Below are 20833 nucleotides of genomic sequence, written 5' to 3' on the forward strand. Positions count from 1 at the left end.
ATACTTTCCCATGTATTTCTTCTCAACTGTTGCACCACAAGCTTGTCCTTAAAATGTTTAGGATTCTTGGTAGAAATGCATGCTGTACTTGTAAAACCAAAAAAAGTGTCAAGATTTAGGCTAACTAAAACCTTTTTGTTCTTTTACAGATATATTTATATGTGCCTCTTGAAATACCTGGAAAGTAGGAACGAAGTAGGAAGCAGTCTTATGATAAGCCAATACTTTCTTGTTCTGCTGATTTTCCAGGCAGTTTCTGGTGGAGTCATGTAAGGATGTAAGTCATGTAATGATGGAGCCATGTAAGGACCCTTTGCTGCTCATCAGAGCAGCATTGTTCAATTCCTACTGCATATATGCTACACATGCTACTTTAATGCTCTATTGCTGCAAACTATTGGAAATCTTATACAAAAGAATTATCTTTCTCTCAAAGAAACAACATATAGCACCAACTTGTGTTCTTGTTGCTCCCAGTTAATAAGAACATGCAAAATCTGAATCTTGCTTTTTGGCTGTGGTGTATATCCCTCTTCCCCAAACCCCAGGCATGATAAAGATGGTGTTTCAAAGCTAATAGTTAAGAAACCAAAGTAGTTTCTCCATCAGGCTTTGAAGTAGAAGCAAGCTTTGGTTTTTGCAGGTCCATACCACAAGGACTGATGTGCCCAAATGTGTACAAGCAAAGGAGATGACAGTTTCACAAAGCAACCAAATTTGAGACTGAGAGGCCCTCAGAGATTTTTAATCATTAGCTTCTAGAAGGTACTGTTTGATGGATGTGAGGGAATATTTTTGTTTCTTTGTCCCTATACATTCCCTTTACCACACACATGTAAAGCATATTAAGAAGTTGCCTCCATGTTCTCATTTAAATGTGAATGTCATGTTTGCACTGCTAATTCCTTCTTAAAGCTGCTTGATCTGCTCATGTAGATTTATATATATATGTTTAATAAATAGTTTCTTTACATGTTCCCCATTGTTGATTCTCTGAATGAATGATTTTAACAGTACTGGGACTAAACTAATATGGAAAATTGCTTTTGAGAAAAAAAAGGAGGAAAAAATGGTCAGTAAATTAGTCTTCTGTGATCTCTGGTCAAAACAGAGTTTTGCCAAGTGACATTAAAAAACAACTGGGCAAGACAGAAACCTTGACAAATAAGCTTTCAAAGACTGTCCAGCTGTAATGCCTCTTCTACTCCATTAATAATGTTTCTAGAGTATTTACTCATGTGTTTTTCCTGGTATAATCACAAGATTCTTTTCAGCCTTCTATTAGGCCTGACTCAAAGCAGATTGTCACAAAATGCCAAAATTATTAGCTTTCTTGTCTAGCAAAATTTGGCTGAAAATATGTGGTCAAACTCCTGGTTTTATTCTTTAGCACAGCCCAGAAAAGAGCAAGATTTTTTTTCTCTGCTGAAGCAGGGGATTTCAGAGGTCTTGTCAAGACGCCTTATTCTGATGGATGTTGCTGGAGCCAGGTTTTTATATTAGTTTTCATCAGTGCCATATCCAAACATTTTTGTGTTAAGTTTGTGTCTGTAGAACTGATCACTTGAAGTACCCTCCACTGTTAACAACTCAGTCTTTTCTTTAGGTGACTATATCCAAGTCATAAATCACTGTGAGCTTAGATTGCAATGACCATAACAATTGTTTCCATCTCCTGTTCATTCCTATTTCTTCTATAGCTTAGGTTCTACCTTACATTCCTTGCATACTGCAGGAAAAGTATATCTGTATCAGAATGTACTGAATCAAATACATCCAGTCTGCATAGTAATCTATTAAATGGAATGCAGTATGCATTTTTAGAGCTGGCTTCTCTGCTCCTTTTTTTGTTTAAATGAAGCATGAATTTAGATTGACAAACCTAGCAGAAACACTGCATGTTCTACAGACTCATAGGTCACTGTAAAACTTTTTCAGTTTCCATATACAAGTGTTATTGGTGCATTCCTGTTGTAATATTTTTTATCAGTTGTATATTGGCCATATGAATACTATACATTTAAATTTCTTTTGATGTGACTGACCATAAAACATTTTTTAGACATTTTGTTTCCTTGATAGTGATGATAAATTAAACAGTTACTCATTTGAGCATTCTTTGTGCTGGTAGAGGCCTTTTGTTGCAATTTGGAAGAAAGTGTAGTCATCAGTTAAACCATGTGTGTTTTAAACCATGTGTGTTTTTTCAGTGCTTGGCTTTTCACCTTGGAAGCAGGATAGGTTTTCTGTGCTAAATGACAATGGAAGTACTGCATCAGTTCAAATTAAACACAATGTGCAGATGAGACAAAACTGTGGTATCTGGGAACACACTTTCAATGTAGCACTCAGGGAGCTGCTGGAAAACCAACAGAATAAATGCAGCCAGAAATGTAACCAACAATGTGGTTCCACTGAGCCCTATGGTGCCTGTGCATTGCTGCTGCTAGAGGAGCATTCCTCTTGAGATGTCACTGTCGTTTGGAGGAGCAGATTACCTTCACCAGCTGCTGCATGGAAATGATGGGTGCACAGCTCCCCCTGCAGCACCTTCCCTCCAAAAACCACAGGGATCACAAGAATGGATGCTTCTGGCTTTTGATGACTTTGTCACTGGAAAAGATGAAGGTTTTGCACCTGAGTCCTTTCCACCAGTAAGGACTTGTTCTTGTCTGTAATAAATTTCCAGATTGACATTGAGATATTTTGTTTTCCTGGCCTTTTTTTTTCTTTTTTTTTTTTTTTTTTTTTTTTTTTTCCATTTTGGTGAGAATGTCTCAAGACTGGCTTCCTGCCTGCTATTTCTTGGAGCTCTCCTCCACAGGCCACCCCATGAATTCCATAGATGAGTACATTTGTTAAAAGTAAAGTATGAAGATAACTAACCTTTCTCCTTTATTCTCTCTCTTCCTTCACCACAGTGTTCCCTCTGGTTAGTTCAGTCTAACTGAAGTAACACAGGGAGGATCCTCCTGGTTTTGCTTCCCACTGAAATGACAGTGTATTTCTTTTACCATGTTTGCTTTCTGGCTACATTCCATTCCTTTAGTTTATGCCACCTTTCTGAAGATTATTTTTTTTTTAATATGCATCTTTTTCCACAAGAAGATTGTCTTAGTGGAGGTCAGAGACAGGCACGAAGAACTTGGGAATTCAGTCCCCATACGGTGATATGACCCTCCCTGTACTGAGGGTCCAGGAAGCCATATTTGAATGGAAAATTGTAAGCAGTACTTTGTGTGATTTGATTTTTTTCATCAGCTAAACTGCCCTGATCCTGAACTTGCATGTATAGAAAAATTGTCTTGGATATTAATCCCTGGATCATAAGGGTTTGCCTGTGCAGACTAACAAAGATGTAAATTGAAGGTACCTTAGGTAAACCATACTACAGCCCTGTGAAATCACATATTTTAAAAAAACCCAACAAAAACATGGACTAATTTAATTTTGCTTAATTTGTTTCTGCAACATATTAAACTAAAACAAATTTAGGTTGCATTTATGCTAGGCTTTTAATGTGCTTCAACTAATGCACTTGAAAGGATAATTCAGATGAATTTTCCTGAGTGGTGCCGTGTGGGTGAGACATGACACACAGCAGCACACTGTCCAGATATATTCTCTCAGGAGACCGAAATGTATAGTTATAGCAATGAACAACAAGTGACTACATACAGAAAAAAGACCAAAAGCAGTAGGAGCATTGGGAGGAAGTCAGAATCAGGAAAGGCAGAGGAACTGTTGTGGTGGGGGAATCACTCACATAATGGCCTTTCTTGCAGCTTTCAAGCTCACCAGAGGGACTGATTATCTCTCTCAAAGAGAGAGATAAAGCATATAAAGCTGCTTGCTGGAAGGTGTCTCACCTGAGATGAAGAGCTGAGAAAGCAAAGTTTTGGGAACAGATTCTGGAATCTTCATTTTGATCAAGGGAAATCACTTTGCACAGGAAAAGTAAAATTTGAAGGCTGATCCCAAGTCTGCATATGACGTTGTCACTTCCAGGAGGAAGAAAGCAGTTTGACATCTCCACTTCCCATTTATCCTGCCAAGCTAGAGTGTGGAGAAGCCTTTAGAAGCACCATGTTTTAGTAACAAAGTTCTTGTACTTTCAGCTAAAAGTACTAAATGTAAACATCCTATTTGTGTATTGTGTGCAAAGCATTTTGACAGCACAGTTTTACTAATTATTGCACTTGTTTCATATTTATAGATGGTTAACTCTGCTATGGAAAGGGAGCCATTTAAGCAAAGGTAGGTTACTCCTAGAAGAGGTAGCTACCATTTTGTGAGGACCTGCCAGTGTGGCCTATGAGAGAATTATGAGAGTCACCCTGTTTACTTTTTGTCATATTTCTGGTAAGTTTTCATCTCATCTGCCAAGTGGGATACACTAAGAGGAAAAGAGGAAGGATTTCTGTCAGAGAAGCAGCTGGACATGTAGTTAATCTCAGAGGGGTGAATGATTGGGATATCTTGCCTTGTACACCTTTTTAATTCCCAGTGAACCTCAGCACAGCAATCTCTATGATGGATGAAAGACCAGATTTTTTTTTCCCTTTCTGTGTAAACTGTATAAATTTTGTGCTTCTTTTAGAGCTTTTGCTTTTCTAACAAAGGAAAAACAACAGAGGGCCAGAAGGTTTGCCAAACCTGTTGTGACAGCATCCAGGAAGCTCCCTGCTGGGGAGAGACAGGGGCAAGGACAACCTGTCTGACTGTGGGATCTCCTGCTGCAGGTCAGCTGAAAGCCATTGCTTGCCCACTTGCCTATCATGTGTGCTGGACTGAAATGGCTTTTAATTTGCACAGTGTCTTGGTTTGGAAAGACAGGTGTCTGCTAAGGAAGGAGCCTCCCCAGAAATGGAGAATGTAAACCCTCCCCACCCCTCCGAATTGCTATAAATTTTAAATTAAGGGGCTCTCAGGCAAAAATATGGGAGCAGGAAATAACAGTTCTTTAATAGGGAAGAAAAAAAGAAAGGATAAAATAAACAGTGCAGTACACTAGAACAACACTGACAAAGTCAGAACCCAACCTGACACCCTGTGAGGTGTTGGTAGCAGTCCAATTGGAAATGTGGCTGCAGTCCTGCTGAAGTGTCAGGTGTGGTTCTGTTGGAGCAAGGGGAATCTGTAGAGAAGGATGTATTCTTCCCCTGAAGATCCAGTGGAAGAAGAGACAGCTGCTGTACCTCTGGGGAATCCAGTGGAGAAAGGCCTGCTGGCGTCTCAAAAACCTCTGGATTATATCTGGGTAGCAATGCTTGGCTCCTCCCTCTGGGTGGAGCATCTCACAATGGGATGTTGTCATTCTTATCAGCCATGCAGTGACATACAATAGTCTGTTATCAGCAATGTCCCCTCCTGAGGGAGGTGTGATTGTGGTCACTCAAAGAGAGAGATAAAGCAAACTGCCCACTTGACAAAGGTAATCTGCCATACAGATGGTAATGGAAAACAACTTGCCTTGCAATCTGGAACACACAGGTATGCTGAGTGAGAGCAAAAGTCTGCTTTCCCATAACTCTTGGTAATGAATAAAATAGAAAAGGAGGTAGATAAAGGAGGTAGATAAAGAATTCTCAGAGTATGTTTTCCCTTCAGCCTTAAGTGTAACAATGTAAGAAGATAAGACAAAGCTACACACATGTATAATGCTAGAAATATCAAGTTAGAGTCCTCAGGCTTTAGGTCAGCTGTTCAATAGCAGCTGAATGGAAATCCCCTCTAACACCCTACCTCATATTCTGTACCAATCACTTATACACATATACACAATGTGATGCCATGCCTTTTAGTTAGAGGGTATAAATCAAAGTCAATTGCCTTTCTCCAACCTGGTAACCTATTTTCAGTGAAGAATCTATTCAAAGAGGAAGTCATACAGTCCACCCTACAAAATTAAGCAGATAAAAGTGTAAACAATAAATGAAATTATATATGAAAGAAATAGAACCTCCCCCTCATTAAAGCAAATACATTTTTGGTTTTTTTCATAACACTAGAAATAAACTTGAAGGTAGGAAGGGCCTCAAGCATCAGGCTAATTGTATTAACCCCTCCAACTTTTACATTTTTCCATAAAACAAAAATCTCTTTTCTCATCTCTTCATTGGAATAAATAGCTGCATTTCTTTTCTCTACAGGCTGGAGATGGTGAATTTAAACAGCCATAATAAGAGTGGAAGCCAAAAACAAGGGCATTTACAAAGGATAATTATTGCTTAGATTATGAATATCGAATTTCTATTGACATGAAAAAATTACATCTTACAGACATATTATAAGCATTGTCATTCACAATGAAGCATGACAGAAAAGATTTTTCTCTCAGCTGCCTGTAGAATTAAGTCACATGAGCTATTCTTTCTTCAGAGAAATGTGAAGCTGAAACTTAGAAGGATGCATAGCTCTATGTAAAAATAGCATCATTCCTCTTCCTTGAATTTGGTTCAACACTAGCATGGAGAATTGCTACATAGGAAAGACAGGCGGGGAATGTAAAGTTCTCTGGGGGTGGATAGAGTTTGCAGTTCCCCACCCACTTGTTATCTTCAGCCCCGTTTGATTAAGAGTGTCCCTGCCAGGTAAGTGGGTTGGAAACTTCCAAAACTCTTGCTCCAATGAGTGACTGCGATCCTAAATCTCTGATATCATTTCAAGTGACAGCAGCAGTAGCAACCTCAAAGTCTTAAGGACTGAGGAGGCAGAAGATGAACATGCATAGCTATACAGTTCTATTGAAAATAATGACAGGATAAGTGTCTTATAGATACAGTGTATTGACTCTCCTTGTTTTTCTGAAAATGAAAAAAATGCATTTCCTCTGTCCGAGGTGTGCTTTAGTCTTGTTATCACTGCTTACATAAATCCAAACTTGTTCCAACCATATAGATGTTTTTAAAACCTGTTAGTAAGAAAAAAAAGCTGAGTGTTTTCATCCTTAGAAATCGCACACAAAATTTGTCAGAAACTTTACAGCCCCTCTTTGTTTAAAACAGCATTTTTTGTATGCTGTGGTCCATAAAGCATTATATAACTTGATTATCATGTCAAGAAAAAATCTTCCAGGAAATGTATAAGCTCAAGTTAAAAATAGAGACAGTAATCATTGAATATTCAAAACAGGAACTAATTTTGCTTAAAGAATCAGAAGCAACATTACTGCTTAAGGTGGGATGTGGTCCTTCAAATAAAAATTGAAAAAATAATTTGTATTTTCTGCTTCTGGTGTAGCATATTTTAGCATTTCCCGTTCTCCAGGAAATTTAATGACATGGTAATTTTGAAGGCATATTCATTACTGGCAATTTGAAGCCATCCAGAAATGGAGGTACAGAAGTTTCTCTCCAGTTTGTTCTGTTCCACAGGTTCTGAACTTCTTGTCCACTACTCAGAAGCCTTTGGGGTCCTTGGATGCCCAGGGCACAGAAACAACCAAGAATATATTTGATGTCTGTGTCTGGTGTGGTCCTGTTATTTAGGTTTCTTATATTTGTCTTAACTAAATAGGAAATGCTTTTTGCCACCTCTAAACTATTTCAGCTCAGCTGCTATCTATAAAATTCACCTTAGTCCTTCTGGGGATTCCACGTGTGTACAGCAGTAAGTAAGAGTATTCTCCCTGAAACGCACACATAAGGTGGGAGGCTGTGTCCTGGTGGAGGATAGTAGGATCCCCAGCATGTGTTTCTTTTCTGCTATAATGATTTAGAGTGCTGAAGACTGGCCTGGGAGAATTCATGAGTGCAACTATAATTTTCCTCCCAAAGGCTGTTTGTTGCAACTCTGTTTCATAGATTAAGTTCCCTTTTAATATGTATATGTGATCATTCTGTGATTTGAATTTCTGTAAAGGTCAGCAAATGCTTTTTCCACCCTATATATGGAACTAATTTTCTATAATTCATGGCTATTAGCTGAAATTTCTCAGGATGTGATGCTTTAAATGTGGAACAAAGAGGATCTTCTTCATTTGCCATATAGTTTATTTCTCTTTCCCTCTTCATCATATGTATCCTTCTTTAAATGTGTTTAAACATTCTACCTTTGTGTTCTACCTGTCTAAAGTCTTTAGGGAGCAATCAGTGTTTATTTGTGAATTTCTTTCAATGAAGATGTCTCTTCCAGTTTAGATTTTCATCATAATTTTTTAAACAATGTATGTTAGGCCTGTGTCAACTTTACATTTTTCATTCACTTTCTTTGTTTTCTCTTGATTATTTTGTAAGGAAAAAATGAAGCAATTTCTTTCTGATGGAACATCACTGTATTGGGAATTGGTTTTGATGTTACTGTGCTTTTTTTCTTAACACAATTTGTCACTGAAGGAATGGATGCTTACTGAGTTGCTGGAAGTTTTAAGCATGTGAATAATAGCATAAATTACCTGCCTGAGAAACATCAGTGAGAATGGATGATTAGAAGGAGTGAAAATATCTGTTTTGATAAATTAAAGTTGAACAACCTCAGAAAAAAAAATTCTGTCTATTTGTATTTTGGGCTGCATGAATAAATCTAGAGGCATTAGTACTGTCAGTGGCATTTATCCACATTTCTGATGTATACCAAGGACACCATTGATCTCTGCATAATTAAGTACAGAACTGAGCCTATGGAAGATGACCTGTCTACTATTCTGAAACTTTGGTATTTGCCTGGATAATATTAGTAGTACTTAAGCTCTGAAAAGAGATTTTTCCTGCTATGATGGGTATTTTTGATCATAAAAAAAACTGAAGTCAGGTTAAAGAAAATAATTTAATGCTGGAAATAGTACAAGCCAATTGCCATAGGATCTCCCACATTACTCTTTAATTATAGATTGACAGATTTTTCTGGTAGGAAACTGATACACTGGAGGATAAGTGTCAAAGGTATTTAACATGTTCAAAGCATTAAAAGTAGAAGCAGTAGTTTTTATACATAAAGTTTTAACTTTAGGTACTTAGACTCTTGTATGGTTCTAAGAACAGTTGCACAAAGAAATTTCATAAATGAAATTGAAATGAAAAGTCAAGGCTACTATTATAGGCAAATCAAATATTTTCACACTTATGTGCTACACTGTCTCTTTTTCTTCTCTTTCCACTGAGGGTGTTCCCTGCTGTCTCCCCACATATTTTACTGAGATTATGTGATACAAAAAGTATCTCATACACTTTGTGACAAGAGCCTCCCATATAAAGTTCCTTACTGCACATATTGTGACCACTGTGTGTGCACGCTCCAGCGTCTTTGCTCCTCACTGAGTGAAACTGTAGATTTAAACAGATGGGGACAATTGTGCTGTGTTATAGCAGATAGGCTCAAAAAATCTCACTGCTTTCAACTACATCAGTCTCACTGGAAATGCATTTGAGCTGAGCTATATCTCCAGCAAATTATGAAAATGCTGGAATGTATACAAACTTCTCCACACGTCTCCCTTTCAGTAAGCCAAATACATATATACATACCTTAAGGAGGGGGGACAACTGTAATGGAAAGACTTCTTAAAAGTCATTGAAATATATAAAAATGTTCAACACTGAAAATGTTGCCATGAGGGGCTCTAATACTTCACAATGAGAATGAATAGGTAAATTAATAATTTTATATTACCTAAAACTTAGCACAAACTTCTTCCAGGTTTATTTGTGGATTGATGAAAGCCTTATATTCTTCATAATCCATGTTAATTTATAAAGCAAAAAAGGCTTTAATGCTTTTGGTGGCCTGTGGCTGAGGTTCTTGGTTGCTCTTTTCATATGTGTTACTTCTGTCAAAAAATTGATTTGTCTGGTTCAGTCTGCTGTTTGCCCTTAAGACTGTTCTGCAGAGCCTTGCATGGAGCTTCTCTGCCTGCACTGTGTACAACCAGTCTTGCATGGTTCAAAAGTAACAAAGATGATGTATGTATGTATTTATTTATTTATTTAACATTTATTTTAACTTTAAGAATCATGGCTATAAGGCATACTAGGCACTTGAATCTGGAGTCAGAAGTGCAAGTAGCAACAAGCAATATATGTAAATCAGAATCCTTATTTTGCTGTACCACCTTGCAGATTTTGTTAGATCCAATCTTTGATTCATGTTTGCGTAATCACTCCAAAACACAGCTTTCCAGTAATAAAACAATGGCTTTAAAGTCAAAGTCAGCTTCTGTTTCTTTCATGTGAATTTGAAATACCCTCATTGCATTGTGCCTGGCATTACAAAACACACCAGTGAATAACACAACATACAACAGATTCTTGAAACAAAGAACATCCCAAACTGAGATAGGAGCTTTCAGATCTGCATCAAATGCTTCCAAGAGGATCAAATCAGGTGCTTAGGAGCTACCTGTTCTTTGTTCTTGCTATGGAGAGATGTACTATTTCTAATAGCTCATTTGTGGTGTCTGGAGAGACATAAAAATTGGGTTTTAACATAGCTGGGGAGCTTTTTTTCTGTTAGGGATCAATGATTAGCACTCTGTGACTTCAGCCAGTCACTTGTTTAACAGACCATTTGTAGCTTCCTGAAAAAAAAAAAAAATCAGAACTGGTTTCTCTTGTTTCATGCCTTTTTTCCTGGCATTACAGAAACTAATGTCCTGTTTCTTTCAAATTCCCTTGTGAAATACATAACTGAACCTCAGAAGTTTTGTGTTTAGAGAGGTGGATAGGTGGGATTGGCATGGTGTGCCTCCTACCGATGTTGCATGAAACAGGAAAAAGCTAACTGCAGGAGAAAGGTGATGGAGGATAAGGTTTTTCACCAAATGGGTTTCAAATTTAATTGCCTCAAGCATGTTCTCTGAAAATAAACTGAGTAAAATAAAGGGTTTTCATGACTGAGGAAGGCAAAAAGGTATTGACCTCCTCCTGTGTATTCCAAGTACCTATGAATCAAGGCTTTTCTAGGAATGGAGAGGAGGGTTATTTTAGTTGGGTGTTTTGTACCTGGAAGATTTGTATCTAGGCCTCTAGCTACTGTAAAGCAGTGAAGTCCTGTTGGAGTGTTTTCAGGAAAGTTATGCTGATTTAGAGAAGCTGTGTACCTGACATGATGTAGTCTTTCAATGTAGCAGTGGCCTAGCCAAGTGTTAAACTTTCCATTACTGAATGTCCACATTAAAGGATTATTTAACTCTACCAGAAAAATCACATCCTCAGAAAAAAAATTATCAGGAGAAATCTCTCTGTGAGCAATTGTATTCTGCCTTTTGGGACATACTTTGTTGCATGTATTCTTAAGGTCTTCCAAAAAAAAACCACCCTTCACAACTCCATTATTTAATCACATAATAAAAGTACCCCAGTCTTTCTTTGTTCCCTTTCTGAGAAAATAAACCCACATTGAACTGCGCAGGTTGAGCCTCATTAAAAAAAGAAAATAAAAATACCATGGAGGTTAGAATGGGTTGAGATAATTAAGAAAACAGTTTTCTTTTCACTGACATAATTTTCCAGACAACAGACTGCTTAATGTAGAACCTAGATATAATGGTCTTCTATCAGAATTTGAAATGTTGCTTTCTGCAAAGCTGACATAAATAAAACCCTGCTTTGCAATCAAGTTTTCTGGACTAGATCCCAACCCTCCTGAACTTCAGTATGGTTTTTTTTGTTTTTAATTTTTTTTTAACACTGTGGAATGTCCTAAATTTGTGATTACAATTTTCTCAAGCAAAAGGAACTTCAGTCTTGCTAAAGAAATGGAATGCAAATACCAGGCAAATAAAAAGTCAAATCCTCCTGACAGAAAATCTGTCAGAGGTGGACAGAACATGAGGAGCTTTGGGAAATTTAACTTTCGAGTTTTTCTGATTCTTGTTCTCTTCCCTGGAATGGATTTGAGATTGATACAAATTAAACAAATTTAAGATTGAACATAGGATTTCGGGTGTCTGAAAAGCATATTCCCTAAGTTCTACTCAATTGCCTCTGCAGCCAAGGAAGCAAATGTTTTATGTTAGTTATTTTATTTGTATTAAGGTAAGCCTTGGCCAACTTAAAATTTGGTTTCCTGTTGTGTCCAGAAACACCTTGATTAAGTGCTTCTATTTAGTGGGAAGGAGAGATGTTCCCTCCCACAATCTGTCCTCCACACATATAGTACATTCCCTCATTTTGGGAGCTATACATCAGTTCCCTGGGATAGAGAGGGTGACCTGTGCCCTGGGTGCACCAGGATAGAGTGTATTCTGTAAAATAAAATTTATCCTTTTAGGGAAGAAAGGATGTGTGTGAGCAGTTTAGTTTGGTAACTTGTTTGTGGACTTATTCTTTCTTGTGATGATGTGCTTTGGTGGTTTAGAGCAGAGTCTGCTTCCTTCACCAGCAGAGTCTGCTGCAGAAGTGTGCAAAAAATACACCAGAGGCCAGGACCTGACACAGGACCATCAATGAATATGCAACTCTACTGTATATATAGGTAAATCTAATCGCTTAGCAACACCAAAGGAGAGTGTGGCCTACGGTGACATTCTTGTTGTTAGTGCTCATGACAAGAAAAGATGTCATGTTCATCTCTCATTGGAACTGTATCTCCCAAAATGTTCTGTGCCTAGATCTGAGTGCTGTCTTTCATTTGGTCTTGCTCTCTTTTGTCAGGAAGGAGCTTTTAGCCTCCTCTGGAGTAAATGCTGTGGGTCTGATGTAATTCAGGAAGTCCTCTGTCTGATGTGTGTTGGATAAACACTGCTGCTGAGCACAGCAGTCAGTTTGGGACCATTTGATTTTGCATCTGTGCTTTGAGTTTTCCCTCAAGAAGAGAACAGTGCAATCCATGTCCTGGAAGCTGAATATAGTTTGGAAAGCAACTCAAATTGTTGTCTTCTGTTCCTAGAGGTTCATCACCTTGTTTTTGAGCTGTGGGTAATGATAAAAGTAGTGCAAGAAGGAAATAATTTCCCCAGAACTATAATGAGGAGAAAACTTCCTTAAGCCAAGAATCCTTATTTTCTTCCTTTTTCTTACTTTTTATTGTTAAATTTGGCAGCATCTGCTTTAAAGTTTGTCAGACTAACTGTTGGCAACTGAGATTTGTCTGAAATTTTGACTTGCAATATTGCAGTGTAAATGCATTGTAAGGATGAATATTGAATTAATTGAAAAATCCGTTTCTGAATGTTAAGGTCACCTAGTCCCAAGGACTCACAGCTTTGCTTTCCAGATCTGAGTGGTGTTTGTTAACAATGAGAAGCAGGATACCAGCTTATATACAAATTCCCTTTCTTCTTCCCTTTCCATTGTACTGGATAAAGCTGTCTAAGCATAAACAAACACTGATACATTATATCCAGAAACTGCTATGATATCCATTTTGATAGGACACTTGTCAAAATTATATTGTGAATCTTACTTTTGAATGACTTTGTGTGACACACTTGAAGGTCAGATATATAAAATACAAGTGTAAAGTCAAATTCATTTACAGTTACCCTAGCTGTTGGACTTAATGCTAATTTAAAAAGTGGGTGGTTTTTTTCAGTTTTACATAGTAGAAATAAAATATTGCCTTAAGGACTGAAGAAACATTGGAAGGCATTTAATGTAGAAATTTTTGAACTGTCTGTTGTGTATCTCTACTGACTAGTTTTTAGCAAAGCAGACATTGGATCTAGTGTTTAACCTAATGCTGTTTTGAGGGGGTATATAAACCTGGCAACTGGTATGATCACCTCTTTAAGTTCTCTAACAGGAACGAATTCAGTAGCATTAGAAAGGTCATTTTGGCAACAATCCTGTGATTTAGAAACAGTACTCAATTCTTTGCTAGACTTACTCCATGCTATGATATAACTTTGTAACTATTTGGAATATTTATCTTAAATTCTTTCATGAAAGCGGCCCATAAATTGTACTTATATAATTTCCATTGGAGGCCTTTGGGGTAGGTATTTCTTATTCTCATTTTATAGACAGCAGCCATGAAACATTAACAGAAGAAAAAAGAAATCCTACTAGGTTTTGTGTCTCCGTTTTTCACCAAAATAAGAGTGGAGTGGAATCTCTGAGAGGAAAAATCTCTGTTTCAAGTCAAGAAGGAAAATGTTCAAGATAGTTTTTGATGGAAAAACATTTTCTCCCCCCATCTCCCATTAGTACCATTTCCCCCTTGCCTTCCCTGATCGAAACAATTCCAGAAAAAAAAAAAAAAGGTCTAAAATCCATAGAAAACAAACCACTGTTAAGACTTCTGATTATTTTTTGTAAAGATTTTTGTCTGTGTCTCATACAGGATGATACTGTACATTCCCAGTGATGAACTGTTCATTTCTTTCTGAGAAGAGCTAGAACACTTTTAGGTCATGCTGCTGCTGCTTTACATGCAGTGGCAATGATGATGGCTGTGGTACTCATTGTTCCCTCTGCTATGCACCACCACATCTAATACTCAGAATTTATGTGGGCCCTGATTTATAACTGCTCTCAATTGTTATTAGTCCCAGTTGCTTCATAGTGACTCTTCAGTGTGTAAAAATAAACACTTGGATTTTTGCAGAATAAGGGTCTAAATATGTGGCCGCACAGGACTGAGTCTGGCCCTGACCTCATGAAGGAAAATAAACCATATGCAAGCATGGAGCTTGTTAATATTTTCTTGAGTCCTTTCACCTGGCTTCAGTCACTGTCACTAATTTGCTTTGCTTACAGTAAAATTTCAAGTGTTTGCATACTTTTATTTTGTCTGAATGACTCCGTGGGGTCTTGGTTATTTTATATTACCTTGACTGTCACAAGCAAAATCAGACACTGATAAAATTATGTAAATGTAAATGTCAATAAAATAAATGGTTCTATTTTTGCAGATGTTATTCATCTGGATTGAATTTGATTGTGGATGCTTTTCTTCATGCATAATAATCCAAAGCTAAAGGATGAAAGTGTTCTTGAAGCAAAGAAAACACATTCTGAATCTTTACTGTAAATTATACACTATACAAAATCAGTCCAAATTGTTCAAACCCTTGGACAATTACAACGTTATTCTACTCACCATGCTGAGTACTGTGTAATTATCATGGTTAGCAGCAGTTTGCTTGCTCTTAGTCCTGAAGGGAGATGCAAGCTTTACTGAACAAGAAATAAAAGCAGATGTTAGACCTTATTTTGTTTTCTGACTCAGCAACTGAAAATACCCACAAAATTTGAAGGATTTTCTTCCCACTTATTTAGTTCATGTAGCATTAACAAAACCAGCGCTATTGATCAAATATGCACTGTGCTGTACATAATGGATAGTGTGGTTAGTTGCATGATTAAAGAATTTGCAAAGTTGCAGGCCCCAGCTTCATTTGTAAAAAGGAATAAAAAAAATCAGAGATATTGTTCCCAGAGAAGGAAGATCCAATTAACAAGAAACATTTAATTGGTTTTCTAGTTTACAGGCTCGCCCTTCTCCTATTAAGTCAATGATAGATTTGTTTGCATAGTTATTCATGAAGGAAACATACTTCACATTAAATCCATTTGTTTTGTAGGGTTTACCCATCCTCTTCAAAAAGATGACCAGTCTTCCAGTCTTCCTTACTAAAAGCTTTCCAGTAGAATTAAATTCCAAGAACTTGCTTGGCTTATGAGCCAAGCTTTTGAACCTCGACAACTTTTGTGTAAATGTTGTAAGCCTGTAATCTAAATGCAAACTTTTGGTGGGCCTATTGTCCACTTATCATCAAAACTTGGAGCAAATGGATCAGGAAACCAGTAACAGGAGACACCTTTGGCTTGACCAGTTAGAGGAGGATGTGGGATTCCTGTTGCCATCAGGCTATTTGGTTTAGAAGACAGTAATTAATATTTTTTATGCCTCTATGCAATTTCTGCTTAATAAAATTTAAGAAGAATTTCTAATCTGCCCACAAATATGCTATAAGGAACTGTCTGAAAAATAGCAACTGCTCTTGTGCTTGGATGTCCTGTTAGATATTATAAAGTCTTTCTTTCCCTGGAGAGTTAATCCCTGAATTGGGAATGACCCAATGAGAAGTGTTAGCTAAATTTAGTCTCAGCTAAGTTATTAAAGTCTACCTGGGTCTTCTGGAATGTGTTACTGGGCAGAGCATGCTGCCATAGCTAGACACTTGGAAGACTAGAGCACAAGTCACTGTGCATATGCCCTTGTCTGAAGGTGGCAGCTGAAGAAGGCAGAAAATAGGATTAGTTGCAGTCTTTCCTTTCCTTTGCATGGTACAACACATGTCTTGAAGGAACTTGTAGAATCTTAATGTGTGGCCTGGAACTCCTTCTTGCTATAGACTCACCCTCAAAGGTACGTGAGGTTTGTAGTAGAACTTTTATTTCTCAGTATTTAGATGGCTGTGATTCCTCTTTAAAGTGTTTTCTTCTGGTTAAAGCAGTTGCAGCTTTGACTCTGTATTGGCACAGATGTGCTCATCTTTCTCATCTTATTTTTGTCTTTAAACTGTTCAGTATCTCTTGGTGCTGACTGCAAGTCCCACAATCAAAAGATCTTTTTTCTGTATGGAATCCTTACTAATTCTAGGGATTTGACTGCTTTTCCATATCTGTCTTCCTAACTTCTAAACATGTGCAATAGTAGAGGTCTTTCTGTTCATGGATATTGTGTGTTCCAAACACCAATTGTTTTGGTAGGTATTTCACCTTCTTATCTAGGATGGGAATAAAAAGGAGAGCTTTCTATTAATTTCCATATACTTGGGCCAGCTTTTTGATTCCTTATCCTTTTAATGTTTTCTGTAAATGTGATTAGGCCATTCAATTGTTTTGGTTCACTTGAGGTCTCTGTGGGATTAATTTGAGCAAATCTTCTGTATGCCTATGCAAGCAAGAGGCAATTTAGGCCTTGTGGGTCACATTTTTATCTAGGTCTGTTTAAAAGGATGAGGAGCACTCTTAAAATAAGGTTTTTTATTAGCAAGCTTTGTGCATTTTTAAACTATTGAATAATACTTATATGCATATACTATAAGAAGCCTTGACACCTAAAGATAAAAAACCACTGTAGAAGAGTGTAGCATTACTATTGTAATAACTTTTTCTATGAAGCCAAGTATTATTTTGGTTTTTGATACTTAATTTTAGTTCACAAAAAATGGAGCTTTTCCTACCTTTAATACATTCTTTTGCCAAGCCAGTGACTTGGCAAAAGGGAGTGACTTAAACTCCATCATCTACTGTTCTTTTCCTTTAATTTTTTCCTGCTTTTTGACTGAGGTTATAATTGTCTTCAGCTCAAAATCCTTAATTCTTTTTTTTACTATATAATATTCTGTAAGTGCCAGAAGAACCACAGCACAAAGCTGTTTTCTTACTTATGTATTTTGTTTCAGTGAAAATTCAGTCTCCAAGAGAACCAATATACTTCCTGGAAGAATCAGTACCTTTGTGATATACTCACTGTATTCTCTTTTGAGCTTTGTCTTGCTTGGAATGGAACACTCCCATTTCTTGAATGGATTTGTTTTAATAAAAGAAAAAAAAGGACATTACTGTGCTTATGTATGTTTTAGAAGAAATGGACTGAACACACACTGCCATACACACTGAGTTGCTATTGTGTAGGATGTTTCCTTTAGAGTGCTGCAATTAATCCTGCTGAACTGAAAAATTAGCTCACCAAGTGCATGCTAATAATGAACAGAAAAAAAAAAAAAGCTTTATTGCTAGGCTTCATCAGTGCAGTGAACAAAATCAGCTACAATTGCTGCAGTTTAATACTTATTTAAAGTAAGTATGCAGGAACCTCTTAGAGTCTTTTTTTTCATGCAAAGGTCTTGAGTCATAACTTGAAAACTAGTCACTAGTCATGGAATGTCTGTGGGGGAAGCCAGCCCCAAAAAATACACGAAAGAAGATCAGGTGGGAGTCCTTGCTTCTGTGAGGAATAACCCTGGAGTCGAAGACTGCTAGGGAAGAAAAATAGCTCCTGTTAGCCACCTGAGTCTATTTTGTGTTTGAGAGGGGAGAATGTCCTGGACTCACAGCCTCTTTTGTATTCAACACTCATCTGGCCAACACCTCCACTCACTATGAGCAGCTCTTCTCCCTCACTTTTGGCAAAAATTGCTCAATTAAGTAAAAAAGAAAAGTGCAGAGAGCCTCACACACACAGGGAAGATTTCCCCTTAGGCTCTTAGCTCCTGCACAGCACAAATGCCCAGGGCATCCTGTACTTCAGGAAAAATACACAATATCTTGGCTACTGCTGGGCTTGGTGCCCATCTCCACCTTTTTTTAGCATAGAGTAATGTCGCTGAGGACTTCACAGTACAGCAGAATGTTCTGAAATGTAGGATGGAAAATTGCACTTCTTGTCGCATATTTTGGTTTTTTCTGGATGTGTGACCAGCCGGTTGCTTTTGATATGGATTTAGAGGAGTCCTGTTGAAAGGTTTAGCTGAGTCTAAGTATTCACAGCTATATTATCTTGGAGGTGGCTGAGGAATCAAGCTCCACAGGTACAGAGTTCTTTATTTTTTCTGGTTTTGTAGCTTTTGTCCATCTTCAAAGTCAAAAATCTGTAAATCCAGCAACCAACACAAGTTTCTGGTTTACTGCCAGAAAACCTCTTGGTGTCAAGTGGACCTCAGGTGAACGAGCTGTGGTGGTCTGGTACTAGTTTGCCATGCCAAAATGTCAGTTTTAGTTCTACTCACTTTCAGCCAGCTTTAATAAATTTGCCCAAACTCTGCCTTCTGAGAATTGCCTATGGTACTGTACTGCAACCCTGTGCTGCCCAACAAACACATTTCCTGAACCTTAGGGCATTTGGGACTGGAAATTTCAAACTGAACAAACTGCTTATTCTTGAGCAGCAAAGCTTAAATTCAAACCACTTTTGAAGTCCTTTCTCCAACTGCTTGGTGCCTTCTCAAGTTGTCCACATGGAGTAAAGTGGGTTCCTGCAGAGGCATGGTTCTAAACCCAGACATCTAGTCTACAGCCATACTGAGGGCTTGCTGTAGTGACATTAAAGTAGATTCTGTATTAAACCACTGAAAAGCTGACATTCGAACATCTGCTATTGCTAAGTAAATATTATTAATGAATAAGTAGTTCCTCAAAGACTTGTCAGTGCTTATTCTTTGTACTTTTATCAAACTTCTGTATATTTTTTTTCCATTCTTTCCTCCTATGAGAGGAAAATGTCTTCCTTCCCAGAACTGTGGGTAAGGGAAAAGCTCTGAGGAATCACATTAATAACCTTGCTCCCTGCATTGAATGGACAAGAACTTCTCTGTGTTCCACAGTTTTCTCAAGATAATTTTCTGTTTGTTTTACATAGTACTATCTGGTGAATAAACATGACTGTTCCCTACTTCCCATCTCTCACAGCTCACTGTAGGTGACCAGTCAGCCAGTTGGTGCCAGATTAATGACAGAAAACAGATTTTATTGTCCAAGTCATCTGTGAATGATGAGACTCTCTAGTTAGCTTTCATGGGAATTAACAAATCTTCCAATTGAAATACTGCTTTTACAACCCAGGCTGTCATGGGGAGCAGATTTTCTTTTTTTTTTAAGGAGCAAAATAAACCACACACAGAATCCTTTTATTGATGGGGGGAAGGAGAGGGAAGGGGAGCTTCACCTATTTTCTAGAATTCTATTCCACTGAGGCCACTTATATTCCATTGGAAATGTAAAAGCCCAGGGTCAGCCTTTCTTTGCATGGTCATGTGGAAGTCTCTGCTTTGTCCTTGTCATCTTCAGCAACAGCAAATTTAAAACTTAAAGAGGTGGTATGTTTTTAGTGAGAGACTGTGCAAAACTTACCCAAATGTTGGACTCAAAGTTGGAATTAAGTGTTATATCCTTGGCAAAAAGTATTACAAAATAATCTGTAAAAATTTCTAAAAAATTACCAAACTGTCAATCCAGTGACCTGCTACTATTTATCTTCATATCATGTATTGATTTTGTGGGATTAAATTATAGATAACTATGTATATAAAAATATACCTTTTGGAATATTACCCTGTTTCAAGAGTTAATGTTTGAAAGAAAGAAAATGCTGGCACACTATTAATGCAACTCAGACCTACGGGAAACATTATTTGTTTATAACCCATTTTTTTTCTATATTGTCATATTTGGGCATTTTCTTTTAATTTAAGGCAAAGCAAAATCATAGTTTCCAACAGGTGTGGGAGGGTATCTAGGAAAACTGGTGGAATTTTTTTTTAAGCATTTTTTTTGGGAAGCAAAAACCTTTTATCAGTGACAGTGGAGTTTATTTGTCTTCCATGAGAATGGTTCTAGCCACAAAGCTATAATAGAGTCCAGCTGTTTTCTCTGAATCCATCCATCAGCAGCACAAGAAGGTGAAGAAGGCAAATGGTGACTGCCTGAGAGGAGAAAGAGGGCAGCAGGGTAAGGGATGACTGCTTGCCATGGAGGAGCAGGAGCAGGAGCCAGGAAATAAAGCTCCCAGAGATGAGCAAGGTCAAGCTCGGCTGAAGGCTCAGGTACTACAAAAGACATCAACAGAATACAAAGGGTTCTTCTAACAAGCAAAATCAGTTCATCAGATTAATATGTGAGATAAGTTTACTTTCTATATAATAACCTCAAAGCACATTATTGATAAATTTTTTATTAATCTATTACTAATGACTGAAGATTTTGTAGAACACGTGTCCAACAAGTTACAGATAATAAGCTCATAGAGATATACATATATAGATAGATAGTAATAATTTAAATATAACTATAATTTGGGAAGACTGCTTATTGTCATACAACTTTTTAAGTTATTATTTTAATTGTCAATGTAATTAATTTATATTTCCAAACACTTCACTGCATATTTTTTATTAAAATAACTATACGGGAAATTAATCTATAAACAAATGCAATACAATGATCCT

At 37.3% G+C, this 20833-nt stretch overlaps 1 protein-coding gene across 13 annotated transcripts in view; it reads left to right on the forward strand.

Annotated features, from left to right (window-relative positions):
* LOC129129144 (uncharacterized) overlaps positions 1–20833 on the forward strand; it is a 134330-nt gene that overhangs the window by 105747 nt on the left and 7750 nt on the right. For 8 of the 13 annotated variants that reach the window (XM_077180086.1, XM_077180096.1, XM_077180090.1 and 5 more), the window contains 2 exons: positions 150–765; positions 3786–10144. In XM_077180086.1, coding sequence (XP_077036201.1) covers positions 150–273 — 124 coding nt within the window. In that variant the 3' untranslated portion in view covers positions 274–765; positions 3786–10144. Of the gene's footprint in view, positions 1–149; positions 766–2210; positions 2769–3785; positions 12412–20275; positions 20432–20833 lie in introns of those variants that run through there. The other 5 variants (XM_077180145.1, XM_077180071.1, XR_013182768.1 and 2 more) reach the window with 4 other exon arrangements.

The sequence above is a fragment of the Agelaius phoeniceus genome, chromosome 1 (genome assembly GCF_051311805.1).
Source record: "Agelaius phoeniceus isolate bAgePho1 chromosome 1, bAgePho1.hap1, whole genome shotgun sequence".
Lineage (NCBI taxonomy): Eukaryota > Metazoa > Chordata > Aves > Passeriformes > Icteridae > Agelaius > Agelaius phoeniceus.